This window comes from Bacillus rossius, chromosome 1, assembly GCF_032445375.1.
Source record: "Bacillus rossius redtenbacheri isolate Brsri chromosome 1, Brsri_v3, whole genome shotgun sequence".
Taxonomy (NCBI): domain Eukaryota; kingdom Metazoa; phylum Arthropoda; class Insecta; order Phasmatodea; family Bacillidae; genus Bacillus; species Bacillus rossius.
Genome location: NC_086330.1, coordinates 123,579,125 through 123,605,557, shown reverse-complemented (window position 1 = coordinate 123,605,557; position 26,433 = coordinate 123,579,125). Strand labels below are relative to the sequence as shown.

At 35.7% G+C, this 26,433-nt stretch overlaps 1 protein-coding gene across 8 annotated transcripts in view; it reads right to left on the bottom strand.

Moving 5' to 3' along the window:
• The window catches only part of LOC134544578 (GTPase-activating protein skywalker), a 95,196-nt gene that overhangs the window by 12,739 nt on the left and 56,024 nt on the right, over positions 1 to 26,433 (bottom strand). For 5 of the 8 annotated variants that reach the window (XM_063388491.1, XM_063388489.1, XM_063388498.1 and 2 more), the window contains 2 exons: positions 15,676 to 15,762; positions 7,380 to 7,538 (listed from right to left, as the gene is read on the bottom strand). In XM_063388491.1, coding sequence (XP_063244561.1) covers positions 7,380 to 7,538; positions 15,676 to 15,762 — 246 coding nt within the window. The remainder of the gene's footprint in view (positions 1 to 7,379; positions 7,539 to 15,675; positions 15,763 to 26,433) is intronic. The other 3 variants (XM_063388501.1, XM_063388500.1, XM_063388499.1) reach the window with 1 other exon arrangement.

Sequence of the window (26,433 nt, the reverse complement as noted above, 5' to 3'; positions counted from 1 at the left end):
AGAATTATCAGACCTGCGTGTCTGAGTTGAAGCACACTTCGTGGCATCATGCAAGAACTTTTTTTTTGCCTGTGGCAATTTCGTGCTAACTGAAATTTACAGACGTGCTAAGTGAGGGATTGGAGTACAATTAAACAGTATCTGGATAAAAGAAACAAGCTAATTCCAGAAATGTCCTAGACACAACGTTCATTTGAAGCCTCAAAAATTAACTTGAGTCAGTACCCATGAAGAAATGAACAAATATTTAAGTTTACCTCGCACTGAACAGTTAATGAAATATGTTTTTGAAGTACATTAGTACATATATCAGAGCAGGAATTTACTGTCGTTTGTGCAGGCTCGGCTGTAACAAGCATGTTTCAGCAGCCTCTTAAATAGAATTACATCAAAGATTGAGGTTTATATGAGCTTGGCATTAACAAGCCTGCATCATAAAATTTTATCAGATGATCATTTACTCCTGCTCTGGAGTTATATATCCATTTTAATTTTATTCCAACTTTAAATGAAGTTAATTTTAAATCCTGACAACTGGAGCAGCAATGGTTTTTTGCAATAAATAATAGCATTAGAGTATATTTAGTCCTGCCTCTAATGCTACCCTTGTTCCCAATACATGCGACAAGAAACTGTAGAGTGACCTGCATGACGACTACCATACACACAAATGCACTGTGCTTGGAAATAAATCCTGACTCCCTTTTAATCTTTTTATTTTGTACTCAATAAAATCAGTTACGTAAAAACACAGCATACGTATGTTTAGCATGCTTCATCTGAGAACCAGCTTTTGCAGAGCTGAAAAGAATGTTTTGAGGACTCAAGCACCAAAAGGGGAAAATTAGGTACTTGAATGTTAGATTAAATTATTTTTGAATTAGGATTTTTTATGTAACATACATCATTACTGGTTACACTGTATGTCTGAAGAACCTCAATAATGGACAAAAAAGATGAATATGCAAACAAAAGAAAACAAGCCAAAATCAGACAATGTCAAAAGTTAAAACATGGACAGCACAGAAAATTTGATGGAAGGAATGTCATATAAATATTACAGTACCGACGGACACCGTGGGCTGACGACGACGAGACAGTTGCAATAATAACAGTAAATAATAGGCCTGTGCAAATGTTCAGATTTTTGAATATCAAAACAAATCGTTCATTATTCATATTCAATTTGATTTCGAACACTAACAATTTGAAAAAACGAAAATTCAATCGTTTACAAATACGGCTGTGCGGGATCCTTGCGGGATCTCAAAATTCTGGAAAAATTTCATAATCATAAAAGATTTTCTATCAGGCAGGGACAAAATTTCCACACAATATTCGTAATGTTTTAGGGTTCTTTAAGCTACAGCCACACAGGGCACTATGCTTGCTATTAGGGGTGAGCCGATGCCGATTGCTGATTTAAGATCGGCCGATTTTGGTCATTTTGTCATTTGCATGATCGGCTTCATGCATGCCAATCCTTTTTGCCGATTACCGCTTTCTGAAGACAAAAAATAATCTCTTTACGTAACACAAAAGCGCCGACATATTTTTTGCTTCAAAACTGTTGCTTGACGTTTTTAACTAACATTTACGTTACTTACGTGTTTTAATCTTTTCTGCAGAAAAAAAACTAAGTAAAGTTATTCTTAAAAAATAAACATATTCATGAAAAGTACATTTGTTTAAAAAGTGTAAACAAAAGAACACCAAACCATTTAATAAGTCATGCAACAAAAACATTTTGTTCAACTTAAAATAGAAAAAATAAAACGCATTTCGTCGTTGTGTTGTCCATACTACTTGTTTATTTTCATCGTTGTGTTTATATGTTTGCTACGTTGTCCAAGTTTGTTTTCTGAACTTACACACTTACCAAGAAAAAGTGTGTGTTCTTAAATTTAGTTAACTCGACAAGAGAAAGAGCGCGCACGTTGCATGCGTACGGCGAGCTATCGATATCGATATTCGATGACGTGCGCTAGCTCTACATTGGAATCAACATAATAAACATGAATAATACCAACCGGCTACATTTTTATATGCGATACGTAGCGGCGATGAAGACGAACAGATAAAGGTTAAAACGTTTGAAAACATCTTTAAAAGAAAATTTACATATCAGACAACTTCGTATTTCTGTAAATTTAATACGTAAACGGTAAAATCCAAATGAATAATAGATTTCAACTATAAAATACATTGTTTTATATGGGAAAACTACATACACAAAGCAGTTAGAATCTAACAGCGGGACCAAAACATATTGCGACGTTTTTTCCCCTCCAAATTTGGACGTCTTAAAATAACAGTGCAACGATTATGCGATACATGGGTATGTATATGGACGACTCGATTGAAAACAATCCATTACTAATCGATTGTGTAACAAACTGCTATAGTTGACCTCGACTGTATGGCGTGTTTACAACAATATTTTCATCACGTTTTCGTTTAGTCATTTTGTTAATGTTTTGAAAGTCAGAGTTAAAAATTGGAGTTTATATTTCCCAGTTAAATATTGCATTTTGATTGTAAATGTCAAAGAAACGCAGCTTTGGCTGGAAACATTTTACCGTTGTTGTAGGTGATGAGGGGAAAGCAAGATGCAACCTTTGCAAAGCCGAAATTTCACGTGGTGGAAATTCAACACGTGGCTTCAACACCACAACTTTGTCAAGACATAAAATGTCATTTCATGACAGTGAAATATATTGTGCATATATGTGTGTGTGTGCATATATATGTATGTGTGTGTGTGTGTGTGTGTGTGTGTGTGTGTACCATTACCAACGTTATATATACAGTAAAACCTCGTATTTACGTTCTCGTTATTTACGTTTTCCCGCAAATAACGTCATTTTATGTAGGTCCGTTTTATTGTACATTAACTTTCGTGTTGCATTTTCCCTGAAATTACACCGCTACGTAACCAAAAAACCCGGAATGTACGTTTCAAAACACGGTAAAAATGTAAATACTCGTCACGTTAGTCATAGATGTGAAAAGTTTGAAGTAGTTCGCCTCTTGTCTGTAACCTTTCGTTTTGATGTATCGACAAGTTCTATGGTGCCTCTCCTCTACTAACGTTTTAATCTTTGCTGCCATAGAGAACTTTCGTAGCAGAACCACAAACGGTTTTATTTATGGTGTCATAGAGCACTCTCGTAGCAGAGCATAGTCCGAAGCGCTGAGCTATCGATACTACCGGAAAGCGCTCATACACAGTACGTATATTTAGTAGTGCTGCATTATGTACAGTACATATCTATGATGGCTTTCATTGTTTACATTAGTCAACGTCCGTTTTGGTTAGCACGTGTTTTTTTATCGTTCACAATATTATTTATGGCAAGATTTTGATTGAAGATGGATAGGTATAAAGTTCCACGAAATACTTTATCTATTGAAGATAAAATTAAAATTATTGAGAAGTTTGACAAGCATGTGGGTACCCGAGTGGTTTTGGCCAAGGAACTGAATATTCCTGTTAGTACTTTAATGTGTTGTAAACAACTATTGTTTGTCTTGTAGCACCAGTAAATGCTGATACATTTTTTTAAGCTAAAATTTAGCATTAACTGCCAATAAAAGTGCTTTCCCACAATTTACACTTTCCCGCAATTTACACTTTTTCCTTGGGGTTCCTTGAAAAGTGCAAATAAGGGGTTTTACTGTACGTTACCAACAGTGATCACGTTTGTATCTTTATGCAATACTTTTCAAGTAATTTGGAGCATATTTTACAACCAACTTAAAAAAGCACTAATCGGTCAAAAAAATCGGCATGACCGGTACCACAGTTCTGGCATCAGCATGATCGGCAAATGTGGTGATCGGCTCACCCCTACTTGCTATGTTTGCGACGTTCACTACTCGAGTAACATATAACCAACTGCATCTCAGGTAGTCACTGGCCACACAAAGCTGTGTTCGCTATGATCGCTATGTTGGTGACGTCGCCAGGTGTTTAGTTCTCGGCTATTTTTTCTAAAACGTCGCTGACTTCGCACATGAGCGGAATTGTGCAGTACTTCTGTGTTTGCTTTAAATTAATATCATGTCGATGAAAAATTCATTGAAGTACGAAAATATACATGTTTATGGAATAAATTCATAGAAGAATATAGAAAGCAAGATAAGCGAGATAATAACTGGGATTGGATTTCATAGGTTATTAAGGAAATAATAATAATAATTATTGGTATGAATTCTCATTGTTCTTAATTTTCCTTTTATGTCATTGACAATTAATCGTAAAAGAATTATATTTTCATTAAATCACTGTTTACTGACCTCAGGCAAATAGTGAATTGTTCTTCTGCTAAAATGCTATCAAACTGAGTTGTATTTATTCTGAAATAATCCATAAATTTGGCTTAGTCAAATTATGAGATTCTCCAAATTGTTTTATTTTTTATTTGACTTCATGAACCCATTTCTTTTTTATGTTTACATACTGCGAGAGCTAGTAGAATATTATCATTGTCGGAATCATCACTTGAATCCTATGGTATGGGCATGCGTCTACAACATTGCTAACTGGCCACCTGATGCAGCGAAAATAGGGAACATTGGGAACATAGCGTAGAAAAATTGTATAGATCTCGTGGAAAACATTTGATCGCATACTTAGCAAAGAATCCTAAAGCCTAACAACCTACGACGTTTTTTACGGTGGATAATACACAGTAAACGTCGACCAGATGCAGGCCCACACTCGCACTCCTAGATAGTGACAGCTGAGGCAATTATCTTGTCATGCATGGCCCAAAAGTCACACTAAGAGTGGGAAAATAACTTTTGCCTCTTTTACCAAGCACAAATACACTGGACAGAAAAAGATATGAACATTCTTAGCAGCTTACCAGCCAACAAATTTAATCCATAAATTTTAATATAAATAATGATTCAAATTAAAAAAAAAAACAAGTTTTAATTTTTTTAGACCTACATCATATTTTATGATTAAAACTGCTCACTGTACATTTGTTTCAAACTCATCCTCTCAAAATTTCTTCACAAATACTACAATGGCCTCACATATTAGCTTTGCACCGTTTATTAAAATATTTATTTGCAGATCTTACTTTGATTATCATAAAAAATAATTATTTATATTTTACTTTCAAAATTTGAATATTTTAACAATTTTACCTACAGCAATTGTAACTGACTTAACCTAACCAACCTTTCACTTTAGCATTATTTATCTAATTTCCCAGAAGCGACTACACATTTACTTTTCTTTCACAGGGTGTCTACTGAGTTACAAAAATAAAAATTAGTGACTTTTTCTTGACTTTTTCATGACAATTTCTACTAAAGTGTGACTACGAAACTTGTCAAAACGGTATAATTTTTAAATGTTATAAAATTAATCTTGAAAATAAGGGCCAAGGCCAAAGGTTGTCACATAACCAATTTTATCCTTCTGCATTTTGAATTTTTGTGCTATAACACTGTCTGGGAACATTATTGGGAACAAAAATACTAGTAGCGCATGAACCTCTGTCAGATGTGTGTGTCATTACCTAATTAAGTGACCACATTATTTCTGCTTTCCACACATTCTCATCAACACAATATTTATTTAAAGAACATGGGAAATGTTGTTACTTTGAATTTGAAGGAGTTGAACATTCAGTAAATGATTTATCAATAGTAGTCATGGTTCCTGAACTACTTGAAGTGGAAGGTGTAGTATCTTTTTCCTGACCCAAATGTGTGAGCTTGTCAACCTTCAAAAAACTTAGTGTTGATTGTTTGCTTTGTAGTATGGCAGAAGACAACTCCAGATGTTTTTTTCCTGCTTCATGAACCTTCACAGATGACAAACCACTGTGACTTACATCAAACTTCGATTTACAGAGTGTGCAAAATGCCTTGTATAAGTCATCTTTAACAGGACGCAACCACTTTGAAAACCTATCATTTTCATCTGAGAGCCAATATTCTTTAAAAGAACATTTGCCATGCATTTTCTTTTTCTTTCTTCTTTTCACGAAAATACATCACACATTATGTGCACAAATTTTTGTCTTTCTTTTATCCTAGCCAAACATAAATTTACGTTTCGTACACACAAGCAAGCAGTAAACAAACGAACTCAACGCTATAATTTTGATTATGAACGCTCGCCATTTGGCTAACAATTTATCTATATGGACGCAGGTCGCACGCATTGACGCCTTGACAGCTACAATCGATTATGTGTGATCGTTGTCCGCTCTGTAGAGTAAGAATGAAACTGACTACGCCGTGGCCGCCACGGAAATGCCACGGAACGAATACCACCTTTTTTTTTAAGCGTGTAAGGTACGAGAATTGAATAAATTACGTTTTCACAGCATTCTAATGGACTTTTTTTTTTTTAAATAAAGAAGAGCAAATCGCTATTATTAAAATTTTCTCTGCATTATATGTGAAAATTATGACGTTGCACGTAGGAGAATAGAAGCTGTAAGCAACATTTTGAACGGGATTTTAAAGCAAACGTCTTATGGCGAAAATGGCGGGACTGGCCTAGTTAAACACGGGAAAATGTATTGTGTGGGAATATCTTATGTGATGATTTTCCTGGAAATGCAAGCTGCCAAAAGCACAAAAAATATGGTATTCACAAGATCAGTGCACAAGAAATACACATTAGCCTTGTAATTAATATTTTCGTGACTTTTACCAAAATATACTTAAAAATGGTGACTTTTTCGGGACTTTCGTGACCTTTTACAACATTCGTGACTTTTTCGTGACTTTCGTGACCTAGTAGACACCCTGTTTCAGTATGTATTAGTTATTTGTGAACAATTTTTTTAGTTGGATTCCAATTCTTACTATTCAAATTTTATATTCATATTCCAGGATAGTTTAATATTCATATTCTTTTCAAACTAAAAAACTGATATTTGCACAGGTCTAGCAAATAAAAACAAAAAATACCTTGGACAGCACAGCGACAAACAGACGAACCAATGATGATATGTGTTGTCCACATTATCTGTTTAGTATTGCCGATGGGTTAGTATGTTTGTCGCTGTTTTGTCTAAGGTCGTTTTTTGTCTTTAATTGCTGTTATTGTTGCAACTGTCTCATTTTCGTCAGCACATTGTGTCCGTCTGTGCTGTAATATTTTACAACTAATTCCTTCCACAAAATTTTCTGGGCTGTCTATGTTTTTAACTTTTGACATACGCCAATTTTGGCTAATTTCCTGTGTGTTCGCATATTTTCTTTTTGTCCATTACTAAGGTGTGTCTATGACATACATTGTAACCAGCACAGGTGTATGCCCAAAAAACATATATTCTTCACTGCAAGAACCATTCAAAGAACGTATCAATTATTTTTCTCTCCGGGAAAGCAAAAAAGCATACCTCCCCGGAACAGGTCTTGATCATGAGCAGCGTGGGCTCGTACATTTCGACACGCAGGTAGAAGGTGGTGAGACTGCAGCCGTGCTCCTCCGTGGTGTACAGCAGGATGGGCTGGTACATGGTGATCCTCACGGGCAGCCACGACCACAGCGCCAGCAGCTGCAATGGGCAGGAATGACGGTACCCGCTGCTGCCACCCCTTCAGACCCTCGCAGACTCTACCCGGCATGCCTCGGCAAAAAACTGGGTCAGCCGGTGGGTTTCAGCTGCGTTTGGTTTACAACAAATAATCTCCCGCATTTCGGCAGGCGTTGCAGTCACAACCTTCAAGATTGGAAGAACTTCTGCCGGTGGGGACTACAACTGGACTAAAACGTAGGAGATTATTTATTTCCTCAAACCTGATGTGGGCGGAGCCCCGAGCCAAGTCCCCCCCAGGTAATGGCAGAGAAAGCCTGCGAACTGTACCTTGGCAATACTCCAACCATTACTGACGGTAGTTAATTCACTAAAGATGCAAAAACTCGAGAGTAATCTTTTGTGAATTTTTCTATCTCAAAACACAAAAAATAAAAACAAATCCTGTAACTGATGAAATAAACATGTAAAAAAATACTATTGTTTGTTTTATAAAAACCAGCTTAACAAAAATAAAAATTTTCAGAACAAAGAGTTTTTTAAGAAATGGATTTTAGACATTAAGTCAAGCATAACTTCTTCACATCTGTTGTATAGCTGTTAAAATATTGAAATACATATTAAAATCATTTAATAACTTTTAGCATAATTATTATGTTAGCAAAAATAGAAATAAAATATGTTTCTTTCAACACAATAATTAGTGCTTATAAATGTGAAAAATTTGAATAGTTAATTCACAACAGCTACACACTTTCCTAAATTAAGAGGATAGGAAACTTCGCGTAGTGCATGAATGACGAGAATATAAACACAATATTAGAATTTGAATGACTTGACAGAATTCTATGGGATTGGCTTTGTGTGCTAGATATTTTCACTACAGAGAACTAAATGTACAGAAAGTCAATATAGAATATATTTAAAAAAAAATAAAAATTACAAATGGTTTTTCATAATATAAGGGCAACAAACCAAAAAATAAACAAACATGAAAAATTTGGCTATAAATTATTAATATCACATAAGAAAAACCTTTATACTAACCAAAAAGAATGAAATTTATTTTGTTTTTAAGATTTGGTTATGATAGAGGCATTTCTTATGTGATTTTAATAACATTTAATAACGTTTATTTTTTGGGTCAAGCCTTTATTTTATGAAAAACAGTTTGCGATTTTTTAAAAACTACCCACTTTATTGACTACTTCTATACATTAAGGTCTCTGTAAAGAAAATAGAAAATATCTAGCCGACAAAACCAACCCCATCGAATTCTATTAAGTCGTTTAGATTCTTTTTTTTTTTACATTCTCGTCATTCATGTACGTTGCAACCTTTTTTCCTATACTCTTTAATACCCATTCACACCTCACTGTTATGTTGGAGGCATAGTTGTTTACCTGAACATATACAATGATGTTCTTAGAAGGCATGGCCAAACCACTGAATGTATTTTATACATGAACATAATAACAAAATATATCACAAAATTATTTATATTCTGAAATATAGCAAATCAAATCTACACTTATAAACGTGAGCTAGATTAACAATCCACAGGATTATTCAATTGGATATGTTTTTTGATTACACAGGCACAACAGCCACGCAACTAAAATATGTTAAAACATTACTATTGTGGAGTTATATTGATTCATAGAGTAACACTTCATTTTGGTAAAGTTTTAATCAATCTATTTGAAATCATCCTGCTCTATGCAATGTTTGTAGTCATATGCATGGGGGGGGGGGGGGGGGGGGGGGAGGAAGGAAAAAATGTTTTTTTGTGCCATGTCTTTGAAAATTCATATATTTGCTACAAGGAAAAAAAGTTGATTTAAGAACTTTTTCAGGTGCTAGAAAATTTTCTAATTAGAATGTTCTGTTAAGTCTTGTGGAAAGGAAGTTTATATTTGATAAGGAATTGATACCACAGAAGATAATTTGAATTTATAGATTTATATAAAGAAGATAAAGTTTAAAATTTTTATAATCATAATATTAATAAAAATTTATATAACTTTGAGAGTTATTAATATAAAATACTTTATAGTCACACTTCCTTATACAAACTGATGGTGTATAACATGGGTTTAAATTGTTGTCGTCGAGCATAATGGATCCACAAAGACTTTCTACAGCTAAATCTCTATGTTGTGTTACTGCTCTGCAATTACTATCAACAGCTACAGATTACGCATTTTTGTCAACTCTCCAGAAAATACTGACTTCGACGAATCATCAATTCTTTAACAGTTTGCAAATTCTACCCAAGAATAATGATTTACAGGGTTTGTTCGGAAAGTAATAGGACCGAGTCGATTTAAAAAAATTTATTGAGCCAATCGTTACAATTCTTTAAAAACTTTCAAAGTAGGCTCCTTCTGCGTCGATGCAGCGCTGTCACCGTGATTTCCAAGCATTGAAGGCATCACGGAAGGCATTCTCCGGAATAGCCTTGAGAGCCGCGGTGCAAGCTGCTTGGATCCCCTCTGTCGTCTCAAAATTCTCGCCTTTCATCGGCCTTTTCAAGCGAGGAAACAAAAAGAAGTCCGAGGAGGGGGAGGGGGGGGGGGGGGGCACATCTGGGCTGTAGGCCGGCTGCGGAAGCATTTGAATGCCGGCCTTGGTCAGGTAGCTGTTCACAAGAAAGACGGTGTGAGCCGGGGCGTTGTCATGGTGCAACTTCCAGGCGGCTGCGATGTCTTGTCGGACCTGATTGACCCTTCGTTTGAGTCTCTTGAGCACTTCCACGTAAAACGTGCCATTGACGATTTGTCCAGGAGGAACAAATTCATGGTGAACGATGCCTTTGATGTCAAAAAAGACAATGAGCATCGTTTTCACTTTGGATTTGCTCATTCTTCCCTTTTTTGGGAGAGGAGACGCCGGCGTGTGCCACTCGGAAGATTGCCTCTTTGTCTCAGGATCATACTCAAAGATCCATGACTCGTCACCTGTGATTACGTTATTCAAAAATTGGGGTCACTTTCACACATGTCCAAATTTTCTTGGCACACTTCTACTCGCCGCAATTTCTGGTCGTCAGTGAACACTTTTGGGACCATCTTCGTGCACACCTTGTGCATGTTCAAATGCTCCGTCACAATGTCATGAACCACAGATTTTGGTAAATTTAACATCTGGGCAATTAAACGAATACTCAGTCGACGGTCTGAGTTCAAAACTTTGCGCACACGAGTCACATTGTCAGGGTTTGTCGAAGTCGAAGGTCTTCCAGCACGGTCTTCATCTGCGACCTCTTCCCGGCCCTCCGAAAAAGCCTTGTGCCACCGAAACACACCCCTTCTTGCTAAAGCATCATCTGGGTAAGCCTGCTTGATCATATCAAACGTCTCTGTCGCAGATTTACAGAGTTTCACACAGAATTTAATCGCGTACCTCTGCTCTAACGAACGCTGCATTTTCGGCTTGCACCACTCACAGAAACACGTCGCGCGAAAAAGCCTGTCCTGACTCTCCAGCTGCTCGGAGACAACTGACCAGCCGCTCGTTCGTTAGCTAGGAACCCCCTCTACCGAATCCAGTCGGTGCGCGCACGCTCCAAAGTACAGTCGCGGCGGAAGAAAATCAGTCCTATTACTTTCCGGACAAAACCTGTACTAGCATCGTAGATATCGTCCAGTGACAACTGAATGGTGTAGAATGGAAAACGCTACAATAATAACCTTTTATGTGCTTGATGAAAGCATGTTCCTAGCTCCGAACGGTATGTAAAATTATGGTAAAGGAATAGTGTAAAAGTGTTGTTATAATTGCTTAATTGGTATTAGCATTTCAATTATGGCTGATCCTACATATTTTCAATATTATTGCAGATATGACATACTTCCTAACTCAATTTGTTCAATATGATCTTAATCTTAACACAAAACTACAAGATTTGATTCTGTGTTAATCTACACACCTATAAGAGTACCTTGTTTTATAGATAAGAGTTTTTTATGCTGCTCTACTGCATTGAGCTTAGCTATTTTTCTTATTTGCACTTAATAATTTTTCTATTAATAGTAAATACCATTTACATTATTTTTTATTTTTTATGTGATTCAATAGTTTACTTGGTCGGAAATGTTTAAATACTGAGTTGAAATTGGAATGGTAATGTTAATGTCTAAAATCTTTATTCGTCATTGAGATAATAATGAAAAACCTATTGTTTTTTTTTTTTTGGATAATCATTGGTGATTGTTGGCATTATATTCATGTAAGTCCATTTAACAGAATACAAGATTTTACCATAATTCTAGGGTCAGTAACCATTTATTTTCAATCTCTCTCTTAGATACATATTAGAATCTCACACTGGCGCACAATTGATTTGTGAAACATAAGTTTTTTTTTAAAACTTCTATGTCAGAGTAACCCTTTACTATAAAGTGTTAGTTTCTTATAACAAATACCACTGAATGAACTATTATCTTTTAGGTGATATTACTTGCATTGCAAACAAATTATTTTCACTATTTGAATCCTACAGTGACCTTGGATGCCTATTTTGGTCTTAATCTTAAACAAGTGTTTTTCGAATGTTTATGTTATACTTTACTTTGCTGAATATTAAGAGAAATTACCCAACCTTAGTTTTAAGTCATGTATCATCTTAATTTCCAAAATTAAGATAATATTTCAATATTAGTCGCCAACATGCAAGACTAACACTACAGTAAATTGTATTGCGACATGTAGAACATACTTTAACAATTAGTAGTATTGTGTAGGTTACCATCCACTGGTTAAATCATGAAATGACAATACATAGTCGGTGAACATGATATCGTTTGGTCTACACAAAGATTAAATAATTGTTACCTTGGTATGAACACTACAAACAAGCATACTAAATAACTACAAGCAGCAATGGTTTCCATAAAAACACTATAGGAGCATAAAATACATGTGAGAAGCTTCATCAATTCTAATAAGATAAACATTAATTAGCAAAAAAAACTTTAGGTTCTTCGCTTCCTTCTTGCATACAAGAGTAAAACTCTGATGGTTGAGTCTATGAAAAAACATTAAATAATTGTGGTTGAAATGTGGAGGTGTAGAATGTTGTGGATGCCTTGCCTGTAAAAAAGAACCCTATATTCAAATTATTCACCAAGTTGGACTCGAAACTAGTCTCTGATCAAGTCCAGTGTGTCAGAGAATTGTATGAACACAGAGCTTGATGACATAGAGAGCAGTACAAACCACACAATTAAAACACCCATGGTCCTGGAAGAGAAAGGGCACCAGCAGAATTCACACTGCCAATACAAATATGCATCATATTACTATGTATAAATCTGTCAAGCCAATCAGAGGAGCACTCAAACTTGATTGAGATGCCGTGACTTCAACCAGAACCAACTGTGCTGAAGGAATACCACTATCTGTAAATATCCACAGATAAGGTAAATGCCAGCGCAATTCCCATGCATGTATCATTCCAATTATTGTAAATACATTCACATGCTGACTATAAAAGTTGTACTTTCTCCAGAAATATTTGAAAGCAAAAAGAAGAATTAGTAAATAAAATAATAATTTAATTTGTTAATATGTAGGTAGTTGGGACAGAATTTTGAGGGGAAAAAACTGTATACTGGACTCTTCATGCTTTGCAAAGAACTACTCTAATTTTTTTTGGGCCTGTACCACCAAATTTATGCCCCACAATTTACAAACACTATGTATACATATGTGTGTGTGTGTGTGTGTATAAATATATATACACACACACACACAAATACATACATATGTACATACATATGTACAAACATACAGAGAGAGAAAGAGAGAGAGAAAAATAGAGAAAGAACAAGAGATAGAAAGATGACACAGCATATGGCCTAAGAGATATTGAACTGGCTAAGCCAGCATCAGAGTAGTAGGCGTACACTGCCAGTATAATGTAGTTTGGATTTATTTTCAGTGGCTTGTAAGAAAATGAGTAATTTTATTGTTAAAAAATTAATCATTAGTCACACATCTCAGGATCAAATTGATACCACAGAAGAGCATGATTCAACAGATTGTTATCCACATAAAAATAAAGCAAGTGTTAGTAACTTAAATTAGGGGAAAAAATTTTTATTAGATATAAATTGATGTCCTGGAATAAAATTTTAACATCAAGAACTAAAAAACAAAAGACCACTCCGAATGTAGAATGTGCGAATGCCAAGCTGTGTACGACCCATTGTGATGAATAATACGAGTGAAAATGGTGGGATGTGCTTGTGCATCTCTTGCTGTTATCAGCAACTCAAGTTGTCTTATGAGTGGAACTGGAGGAATAAGTTTAATGAACCAGTACGAAACTGCTGCAGTGTTAATTTTTGTAATACTTATGGCAAAAACCAATAATGAATATCAACAACTCAGTACACACACATACATCACTGTCAGCCACCAAAAATATTTTTAATCACTTTTAATTGTTTTCACTTAAATTTTTATGGAATTTCTTGAGAATTTAATTTGTTTTATAAGTACCACTGGAATGAATTTAATGAGTTGTCATTGTAACAACTCGTGTTACAGCAGTACGACACATCATGGCTGAAACCAACAGCTTCATTAACTAGCATAGCTGCACACATCAAGTGTAATAATACTAATAATTTACACAATTTGTTACAACAATTCAAAAATTCCAATGTTTACAGATGTCAAGTGATTTATAAAACTCTCACTATACATACCTGTGAATAGCATTTAAACATAGATTTCAACACATTGTAGTATTTCAGGATAAAATATATAATCAAAGTGTTCCAAACATACATGGAAGGTCACAAAGGAATTGTTTTTTATCATCACTGTTATATCCTTTATGGCGGAACAATTAATGGGACATAAAATTTACATTCCAACATTTTAAAGCCGTCTGAAAAAGTAACAAGCTGCACCATTACAAACACACACACACACACACACACACACACTGAGATGGCATGTCCAAGCTCACAGGGGACATCTAGACAACGAATCCCTTTGACACGACTGTATGTTGATAAATTAATTTGTATCTTTCCAGGGACTCACATGGGTCATCGCATGAGTGTAATATTTCTGCAGTTTTGGCCAAAAAGGACTCATACGGCCTCTTGTTTAGCAGTTCAATGAAAAAGAAAGTTTGATTCATGGAAAGAATTATTCAAAGGATAGAACTACGAGCATCCATGATGCAAAGAAATCTTGAAATGCATAACTTTTTTAGTTAATTTCCTTGTGGTATAACCTTGCGATGTAAGCTGCTCAGTTTAAATTAATTTGCATTATTAAGCAAGATCACTTTATCTACATACCAAATGCTGTAGTCACATCTGTGTGTGTAAAAATTCCTTCTACAAAATATTCCAAACCAAATTACATCTTAAAACTGCTTTTGAGGGAAAAATTTCAACAGTAAAGATAACATCAAAGAACACAACAGGCACGACCTTTCAGCAAAGTCATGCCCAGCAGGTAATTACGATGACGTGACAAGGCCTTCAAACAGTGGCGCAGTGCAGTGGGGACTAAGAAAGTCTCACACAGAAAGTATGGTATCACTTCTGTATGGTATCTCTCCCATTGTTACACTTTAAAGTTAAATAAAAGGAAAGTAGTAACTAATAAAATATCACCTGTCTTAACTATTATGAAATTATATGTATATTATAATTTTTTTTTTGTTTGAAGGGAAATATACCCTTCCATCTTGAATTTGGTAGTTTTTTGTTATAACTATTTTTTAATTTGTACCTATCTAAATTAATGATGCAAAAATATACAAATAATGTATTAATGAGCTTTTCTTCAATTTTTAATGAACAGATCACAACATGCAACCGTCATGAGAAATATCTGAATCACGTGAGCATCCTACAGTTTCCATGCACGTCCACTTCAACAAAGGTACAAAATAGGTCCTGTTGTTTATGTAAGCTGTGTGCAGGATCCAAGATCCCCTGTGCCACCGTGCTCGGACCCGTCACGCCTCACCCACACAACACAGCAACGCTCACTACGAGAACTACGCGCTACGGAAGCGAACCCACACAGAGCCGAGCTGACACCGAAGGAAGAAGGGCGCGAGGCGGGAGAGAGGAGAGGAAGGACAGAGGGAGGCAGGTGCGCATACAGCGTGCTCGCTACTTACTTCCTGCTGGTCTAGGACCTGTGACCTGATGTTATGAATGGGGAAAGCCCCCATGGAGGGGACACGCGGGCCAGGAGAGCGAGAGCCCTTCACAGCAGCACGAAACAAACACAACCCACAGCCATTAACCACCACCGCCGTAGCCGCCACCCCTGGTCGCCTTCACCTTACGCGAGGGACAGCAACGTTGGTCCGGCTCGCCCAGTCACCACCGCGCCACATCAACACTTTTGAAACTGACCTTTGGAAAATAACTACTTTCATCTACAGCATTTAAGGCTCAGTCTCACACACAAACTTTATTATTTCATTTTCATTTTCTTGTCATTAAATTTAATTACAAGATTTTCCTGTGAATTTATTAAAATAGCTTTCTTACACTTGTTGATAATTCACTAATTTTCTCATCTTATATTTACCGAATTGTAAATTTTACAGCTCATCCAGTAAAATAGTGTCATAACCCAAAAAATGCATTTTGACTTACTATGTGATAAAAATTAAGTAAAAGGTTCTCTTCCAGAGTAAAATAATGTTTTATGTTGTTTTTTTCATGCAAATTCTTCCCTATTTTATTACAAAAATTTGTATCTCAAACCCAGTAAAGTAATAGTGTAAGATACGTACCATACCGTTCTGAATTTTTCAGTTATGACACTATTTTACTGGATTTGCAAAAAGGCCAAGCAAGTGTTCATGATTAAAAACACTGAGTGACTTTTTACCAGTATTAAAAAACTTACTAGTAAATATCTTATGATAAAATTTGAGACAAAACATTAAATGCAAGAGCACTGTTGTAATAATATTACTACAAAAGCCCTCAAAAAATAGTGACGACACGACGTGCGAGACAAGAGCCTTAAGGCGTCAACCACCACGTTTGATTAGTTTTTTGCTAATTCCAGATATTTATGAAGAAACACTTAAATGGAGTTGTGGAAGTGAAGTTGTGTGCATCATTCCACTGAGGAAACTCCAAAATTAATTTCTAATGAGTGACCATTACGCAGTTGGTGAGGCAAAATTTTTTTTAATATTGCCTGAATTTTTATGAGTAACAGATCACATGTACATAATATCTGGGGGTAAAAAGCAATAAGGGTGAAGCCAAGCCTTAAATGAAAATTGATTGCAAATATTTTTTCATACCGAAAGTGTAGTATTTGTTGGGTGAATCACAGACATTCTATAATCCAGCTGCTGCAGGTATTCTCATAGGCCATGTCAGCATGAAACGTGCTTCTTCCCCCAATCAGGGCCAGTAATGAAAGAAAAGCTACTGAACCAAACAAACTTCACTCAAGCTTTTAAAAAAAGTCAGTATTTCCCATTGTGAATCAGCACGTCTATGAATAGCAATTAATATACACTTAAGAAAACAGTGACAGCAAATAAAAGCACAAGTTGACGTGACACTAGCCTCCTTACGTTTTTAACAATTTAAAAGTTTCAAGTGATGTTTGGACAGTCACCCAGCCCCTACATAAATAACTTTTTTTATATTTTGTGCAGCAGATGGACACGTAGAATAAAAACGAAACAACCAAAGGCTTTCAAAAGTATTCATTTGGCGGCCAACCAACAATGTGCCACGCGCAGGTGGTGAGTAGTGCTTCAGTTGCAGTGGAAGCTGTGCGCATCAAACGTGCACTGCGCAGTTCGCGGTCTCATTATGGCCTCTTCCTCGGCGCGCTCAAACGTGCTCTAGCACAGATCACACTGCCACACCACCACCATTGCATAGAGCACACAGCTTGCACGTACGTAAGGTGAAGGTAAGCACATAAATTTTGCATACAAATTTACACATGAATTTTCAATCCTGCATTACGACTACACTGGGCTCAGTTGACACGAAAAATTTGCACGGTGCTCACAGGGGCGGATCCAGCGATGAATTGAGGGAGGGGCTGCAATGCTAATTGAAAGAAAAACAATGTCATAATTTTTTAACTGTCAACTATTTGTGTAATCAGAAAAAGTATACATCATAAGTGATAACCAAACAATATTCTACAATTTTTATTAAATTTGTTAAATTTTTCATCCCAGACTGAAGATAGCCTATGGCTATGGGCCATCAAGTTTTGTTGAGGCACATACAGAAAGTGTCATCCATTGCGGTGCACTCGGAATGTCACTTACTCAAGAGATACCATGTTTTCCTAAAGAATTTTCTTGCCCACAGAAACACAAGTCGAAAGAGGTATAAAAACTATATTGGCATGTATCTTGTGTTACTTGTATAGCATTTGTTGTTTAGTAGCTTACTGCTTCTTTTGACTATTAATTTTTCTACCTTATCCCTATTAAAATGGATGGTATGAGGTGGGAGGCCCAACCCCTGAGACTTGGATCCACCACTGGGAACTCATATAATCAATGCACACAGAAATGTACACCTTTAGTAAAAAAAATTGCATTAAAAAATATTTATAATAATGATTATTTATATATGTCAGCATGCAAAATGTTTCTTCAATATTTTACAGTTAACAAGTTAAAATTATTTCTTGAGGGTTCTAGGGATTCCAAACACTACAGATGTTTGTTAAAATCAGCAGAAAGATACTTTGTACACCTACAGTTAAAAACAGAACAGAGACAAGAAACAAGAAAGCTACTAAGGTGTTAAAAGTCAGCTGAAAGAGAGACCTAACACATTAGTTTGTCTGGTGAAGTCTGCATAGACAAGAAACCTGGCCATCACCCACAGCTTTGTACAGAAGCTTCAAGGAAAAACTCTACTTGTCTCCTTATGTTTGTTTATTTAAAGTTTACTAATTAATACACACAATATTAAATGATAGCATCACATTAATTGGGTGCAATGAACTTTCTTATATTCAAATATTAAAATTCACATTCTGAACTATTTACTAAATATCATTGCAAAAGAATACAAGATGCAAAACCTGAAAATAACCAAATTTATTAATGACCCATGATATTTGTATAAATAAAAGCTTAAGAATGACTATTTCATAACCAATGATTTATACTTGTTACTCTGAAAATTACACATTAATAAACACACATATAAGTACTTATTTTTGTTCTAATTACATTAATTTACCTTTAAAATATATGCCAACTGGCCAGTCATTTCATAAATAAAGCTCAAATTGTTAATCACTAAACATTTAATTTAAATTATAAAATTTAATATACTTCTTAGCTTCAAACATACATGGGTAAAATGAAGACTTAAGGTTCACATTCCCAGAATTGTCACATGCACACTCAACCTTATAGCTAAGCACAGCGGACTACCACAAAATGTTTCTTTCTCTTTCTGAAATTAAAACTAGCAACCATTCCTTTGTATTATTATTTAACAAAAATTTCAATTCTAAGCTAATTTTATATGCCATTTATAATATTGCAATTAATCTGTGTGATGAGAAATCATGACTAAAAATTTTCTTTATTTTGAATTAGTCATTTATTGCACTTAAAATATACAATAGAATTCTTTATTTACTAGTCTTATTGGCTCTGGATATGGGAATCAAAATTCCCAGCACATGTGAAATAAAATTCAACATATTTTAACCAAATGGTGTTTTTCACATGAATTATGAGATTAACGAGGGAAAGAGATGTGGTTTAACATCAAGATTATCATTAGAGACGGAGAGGTTAAACGATGCATGAGATGGTGGAGCAATGGAATGCATTTGGTGGGGGACTAGAAGAAACCTGGAAAAACCCAATGGTTCACCATAACATCCACCATGTTTCCCACTTGCGATAATTATGGGTTTGGGCTTGCCAGGAATTGAACTGTCTTGGTTGGTTGAGTGATCTATTATTTAAGACATTGCGGCCTCTAATTATAATATAACTGTCTCTAGCATAAAAATAAAGTTATTTTCCCATAAAATATTAATTATGCATATTGATTAGAACAAATTTAGACTAAAAAATTCAAAAACAATCCTTTATTATTGTTAAAAGAAACAGTGATATTCTAACACCAAAAATTACTTAATATGCATGCTATGTTTGTTTAGAGGTTGTACTAATGTGACCTGTTTTATGCAACATGTAGGCACAATTTTTTGATTAATAGATACCATATCTGGATGTATACATTTTTCTCCCAACACAAAATCAAATATCAACACTAAGTGCTGGCACAAAATTATACATAAATTTTTATACAATGTTAGGTGTTTCTTGGCTGCTTGCTTTATTATTTAAACGTAAACTTAACAGACGGACATCTTCCAACCTGCAACAAAACTATATAAGGACCATGAGGTATCAGCAACTGTGCTAGCTACATGCAACATCTATACTGGTACCAAAAAAGGTATAGAACAAAAAAAAACCTTAGTAACAAAGTCCAAAATATGCCGGCCTCCATAAGTAGATGGTGGCATGAGTAGTTAACTAGTTATAATAGTTCTAAACTAGGTTGGCTACACTTATGATGGATCATACATTATGTACTGTCGCAGGAGTGTTCCATCTGGTGTTCGTGTACTGCCTACATCGATATAAATTTTCAGGTATTAATATAGAGATCACTCTACCAAAGGACCGGTTATATAAAAGAACTTCTATAAGGTTGATCAGTTGGTTGAGGCATGGAGAACTATAAAATAACTTCTATAAGGTTGATCAGTTGGTTGAGATATGGAGAACTGTAAATTTTTACTATTTATAATTATTTAAACTGGAGTCAATACTCCAATATAATCATTATTGCACTAGTGAAGGGCCCTTTGTTTATAATAAAATAGTAAGAAGTCAGTAGATTACTAGTAAGGATTAGTAGTTTGATAAACGGATGATTGCCATTTGTTTAATGTCTTCTTTTAGTTGTTTTATCTCCACTTGTACAACCCCAGAGGAAAAAAAGAAAACTCCGACTGAGTTAACTAAAGCTTGGCAAAAATAAAATCTTTGTTTATTCAATATTCGTAAACTTAAAATAATAATTTATAGAGTATTGATATTAAATTTAGGAAATGAAACCAAACATCTAATTATTAACTCTGAGTACCACCTACCTTGATCATACGATTTGGTATAATATAACTATTATCCAAAATCTACTAAAGGGAGTTGTACAGCAAGCATGTTAAAGAAGTGAGGGAACACACAGCAGCATTTCACTAGAGTTGTAGAGATTTAATTTTCCATTTTAAATAAGATAACAAAAATTGTTTAGTATTTGTGAATGCATGTATGCATGCATGCATGCATGCATGCATGCATGCATGCATGTATGTATGTATGTATGTATGTATGTATGTATGTATGAATGAATGAATGCATGTGTGTATGTATAACTGTATGACATGTATGTGTATGACTGTATGTATGACTATATAGTGAAGCCTCTTGTATGAAAACTATGGCATTTACTATGACATCTGAAATGACACTATTCCTTTGTGCTTTGTTGCAAGAAAATTTTACCCTAGACCTCACGTTGCAGATCGATTCCATGAGTTAAACGCCTCATCTTGCCAGTAACATGGCTAAGATGCATTTATCAAAAGTAAGAAGATAACATTTTAGTCCTATATGCCTAAACAAACTTTGTGATGACTGTAACATTAAATTTGGGCATAGAAACTTGAAAACAGTATGCAATAGTATGATCTTAATGATTTTTATCTAAGCTAATGTTGGTATACCAAATTAAAATACGAAATTATAAAACCACAAATTAAGGACTAAAAACCAGAGAACTGCTCTATGTTTACTGATAATTTATTACATTTACAATTTTTATGGTAGTGCTGTCGCAAAAGGGGGTTCAGATTTTCGAATATATGTACTTGGCTTTATGCCTAGGGCGCCACCACATGTGTTACGGGCATGTGGACCTGGCGACTCTATTCTCAAGGCCGTGACGTCGCCCATGTGCAGCGAGGCCCGTTTCCCCCAGTATCAATAAAAATACGTAATTACATCCCCTCTCAGCGGGGGTCACGCTATTTATTAAAACACACAATAAGGTAGGCTATCGAAGGCGGCCCACACGCCTGTCTTCTCCCCGCGTGGCCACGCGCACAAAAGACATTGATATGTTAATTAAATAAAACTTAAATAAAACAGTCCACTGCTCGAGGTAAGTCCTGGAGTTAAAGAAAAATGATTTATACAAATGAAATAGCCAGATGGACACGGATCAGTAATAGTGGAGAGTTGCAGACGACTAGCGCGTGAAGCTCCTTCCTTCAGGCAGCGGCGGCGACAGACTCCCTTGCGGAGCGCCCTCAAGGCGGGTCCACCACTCACATCCGGCCAATGGCTGTTAACATGTATTTAAATAAAGCGTGCCACCGGAAAAGGAATGTACATACATAAACCCTTAATTAAATTAGCCTACTGGCTGAAAACAATAAAATTACATAATTAATTTAATATTAAATAAAGTCTGCCTCTGGAATGTTCGTCCTTGCTCGGCATCATTCGGGAGCGAAGCACTGACGTCACACCGGTGGGCGCGGGCCGACACACGCACACACACACTACGGCGGGTGGTTTGAAACACCCGGGTCATAGAGGGTGGTGGTGGGAGGACGGGGCCTGCAATGGTGAGACATGAGGCACATCGGGCTTAGGGAGGGCGTAGCCCCGGTCGACGTCAGTAGTTTAGAGAACTTTGTCAGCAAATATGAGGCTCACAATCACAATTATTAAGAGAATATAATATTCGCATGCAGTTACGAACAACCAGTAGCCAGCCTGCCTGTCACCCTAGTTTGTTTACCTTGCAGGTAAATGATATGAAATGTCTACATCGTCTCTTGCTACCAATCTGATTAAAAACCGAGTGAAAACCACATGAGGGATAGCTTCTAATTAACTTACCCTAACTCAATAATGAAAACTGAGATCAACACATACACATATTCTCATTCTTATTACTGCACACTGAGCATACAGCATGCACACACAACACAGAACTACAGTTTCGAGTTTGAGTTGCCATCTTTAAGGCTATATCTCACACATAATGTTGATTATTTCATTTTATAGTCAATACTGTTTTTTGAGGGATTCTCCTGTAATCAAATATTTTTCAAAAGATATTCACTAAATATAATCTAACAGTAGAAATTAACAAAAGAGTTATTATGTAAAAACCTGTAAAAAGGTTTACAGCTTGACCGAAACTTTTAGTAAACATCAAGTGAGAAAATTTGTAATTTTGTATGTATTGAGAGAAAAATCTCTTATTAAAAGTAAAGACAAGAAAAGGAAAGAATCAACTTGACTTGTGAGACCAGGCCTTAAGTAAATACTGTAGCTGATATTCTATTTTCTTGAAGGGCAGGCGCGGCACTGAGTAACGTGCAACGCAAATTACGTACACATTTAACGGGCATGCTAATCAGCAGGCATGTTTGCTTCAATATCTCCAGGCATCTGTCCACTTGCTGCATTACCTCGCAGAAATGCCACGGTTAATCATATCTTTACTTACAAAATTCTGCGAAAACTTAAAAATAAAAAAATAAATACATATACTTCACTGAATGAATAAATTAAAGTGGTTTAACATCCTGGTCAGCACTGAGGTAATTTGAGCTGGATCATTCAATGAATGTAATGTAAGTATGGCTGTAAGAATGCAAAAAGATTCAGATGGCATTTAAGAATGTGCATATTTAAGTCAAAAGTAAATTAATCTTAAAATAGTAGAATGATTTATTTCCCTGTCAAAATTCTTTTTAAAATAGCTTCTGCTTCCCACAGCCAGATGCAGCATGTTAAGCCAATTCATAGTAGTATTTTCACTTGTTTTCATATTCAGTGGTTATCACTACTGCTGCTGGTGTATCATTTTAATTAGTTCATACATGTAAAATATTACTATTCAGTTACCAGTCATTTCCATGCAATTATTAAAGCACAACCTTACGGCATATGGCATGCTTTGCTAATTTGCAATCATGGCTCCACTTTTTTATAAAACAAAAACTGTTTACATCTGGGGGCCTAAGCTCAAGATTGCATGAATTATGATAGAATGTGAGTCTTCTCCCACAGCACTTGATATATTATTTCAGTAACCTCCAAAACCACAGACTCACGAACGTCTTTTGTACGTGAAGTGGGTGGTGCATAGTAACGCAGAGTTTTATTTTCTTATGTGGCCGAACATGAACCTAGAAAGGAAATGTTAGTGATGTATAACAGCCAATCACGGATAGCACTAAAAGTCTGCTAATGTTTGTCTACTTTTCACATCACAAGTGTTTCCATTGGTTCCACTTCAGCCGTGAAAATAATTTTAACTAAAAATGAAAACAGTTAAAAACATGAATTAACTTGACGTCAACCGGGCCTGCGCCCCAGGAGCCTGGTCAGCCTCCGCCACCTTTCCCCTCGCCACCATCCCACTTCCCTCACTGGCATTCGTACCGTCACGAAACTACGTAGTCGTGTGCTTGAATAATATGCCACAAACTACCACAAGAGGGCGCTGTAGCAGCAGTGCGACGTCCCCTTAAATTTATAATAAATACATTGTTAATCTTTTTTTTTCCCCGCGTGCATTTGTGTCGCCATTGACGGGCGGGAGGGTTTTGTTTTTGATCAATATTATATATAATTTTATTTGTTTAATATAAAGATGTTGCCGAGCGGACCCAAACTTGAGCCCAAGTCGGCCTTTATTTTAATCTAATAAATCAATAACCGTTTTTTAGTAATAGCAAGGCCGTGGGAGAGCATACCATAATTATAAAAGGGATTTTGTATTTATCCTAAGTAAAATTTCAAGGCACTTAATCATAAGAGCGTAACGGTAATCTGGCCTAGCGGGAAGGCGCCATGATGTTCCGGGAGAACCCAGCGCGGGCAGTTCTCCGCCGCCAGCGACTGAGGTAAGACGCAGCCTTCCGCACCCCGGGGACTTCACCCTTTGTACTCTGATCCATAGTTCTGCTTTATCTTTAATCAATGATCAATCACTTTCGCGTTATCCCCGGGGCTTGCCTGGGTTGAGGGACTGTTTTATTAAATCTTTCTCAGCTCTTAACGAGACACTTTTTAAACACATACTACGTAATTGCTTTGTGCGGTCATGTGCATGGGTCTCACTAACCTAAATTGATTGAGTGCCTTGGGCCTTTGAACTGTATCATTTCGAAGCTGTGTATGGGAGCGCGTGTATACATTAAATACCTTAAGTATGAAACTACCTTACTTCTTTACTTTTACCGACCACGTGGCGACCTATCCACTGTGAGCAGGCGTGTGGGATGCCTCGAGAGCAAACAATTCATTAATACAGTATAAGCGTGCCCGACGCTGAGAGGGCCAGGTCTGAGTGAATTACGTGTAGCAACTGAGGGTTGAATCTGGCCTCACACGGGTGACGTCAAGCCCTGAGGCTCAGCCGGGTCCACGTTCCCTTCCATGTGGTGGCGCCCACTATCTCTCATCACCGTAAAGACCCTCTGAAAACCCTAATCACTACAAACTCTATTCTAAAAAATTAATATGTTAATTAACAGGTTTCAATTTCTTATTGGTATTTTACAATTAATGTAATATTATGTATACTTTATAAGTTCTTTAAACTATTGAAACCACAAAATATTGAATTCAATGACCTTATATATTATCTAGAGAATTCACTTTCTTAACTTCTCAGCTATCCTGACACTTGCATTGAAAGCGTTAGTAAGACTTTTATAATTATAATTATTATTATTACGATTATTATATTATTATAGTTACTAATAACAATGTAATTTTCATCAGATGACACAACAAATTATAATTATTTTTCTATTTACTATTATAACCAATTTCTTGCTCAGTGTGCATAAATATGTACTTTTAGTTCACTCAATTTATTCTATATTTAATTTGTTGCAGGAAAGAGGCCACATTAATAAATGCTATCTTGTCATTCTAGTAACAATTACATGTACAAACTGCTCTCGTGGACAGCGATTGCAGAGCAACAGCCTACTCGTACAGGGTGGAACATATACGAAGGCTCTTGCATGGTTCTAGAAAAAGTACGTGTCACAGTCACAATTTATTTGTCGAAGAGAATACCTCTCTCTCATGTTGCTCTACTAGCGTAATAATACATATTTAGTAATCAAACATTATGTAATTGGAGTTTATTTGAAGAATTATTTTGCCAAATCCGAAAAGAGTCTGATCCCAAACATTTTGGATTATCAGGACTCCAAAGTATTTCAAATATATGACAATCGCAAGGCTCCAGGGACCTTGGTGTTATCACTTCAACCTTAAAACTGTAACTCTTAATTACTTTTATTTCATTACTAAATAAAACCTCCTTTTCTTACAAACAATTAAAACATTACCTCAATGTGTATTGTAATTGTGATTTTATCAAAAGCTTTTAAAACTTTATGTTGATGTAGGGAAGACTAAATTGAGTATGCTTATCAAAATTTGTTCATAAAATATTTCACAAAATTCAAGGAAAATAACAGTGTGTTTGATTATATAAACTCGCAATGCATAAAGACAGGTTTTCTCATGTGTATTATGATGTGGCCACCAAACACTAATATTCTGTAGTTTTATTGATGAAGAGTGACAAACCAACTAATGCCCATTCTTATATTACTAATGCGATGCCTTATTATACAAAAATATTTGATTAATCTATGATGTCAAGCTTTAAAAATGGCCTTCAATAAAGGTCTAAATTGATATTTCTTCCAGTTTGGAAAAAAATTACCCCACAACAAATTTTATTTTTAATCAATAATAAAGTAGTTTAGAAACCTG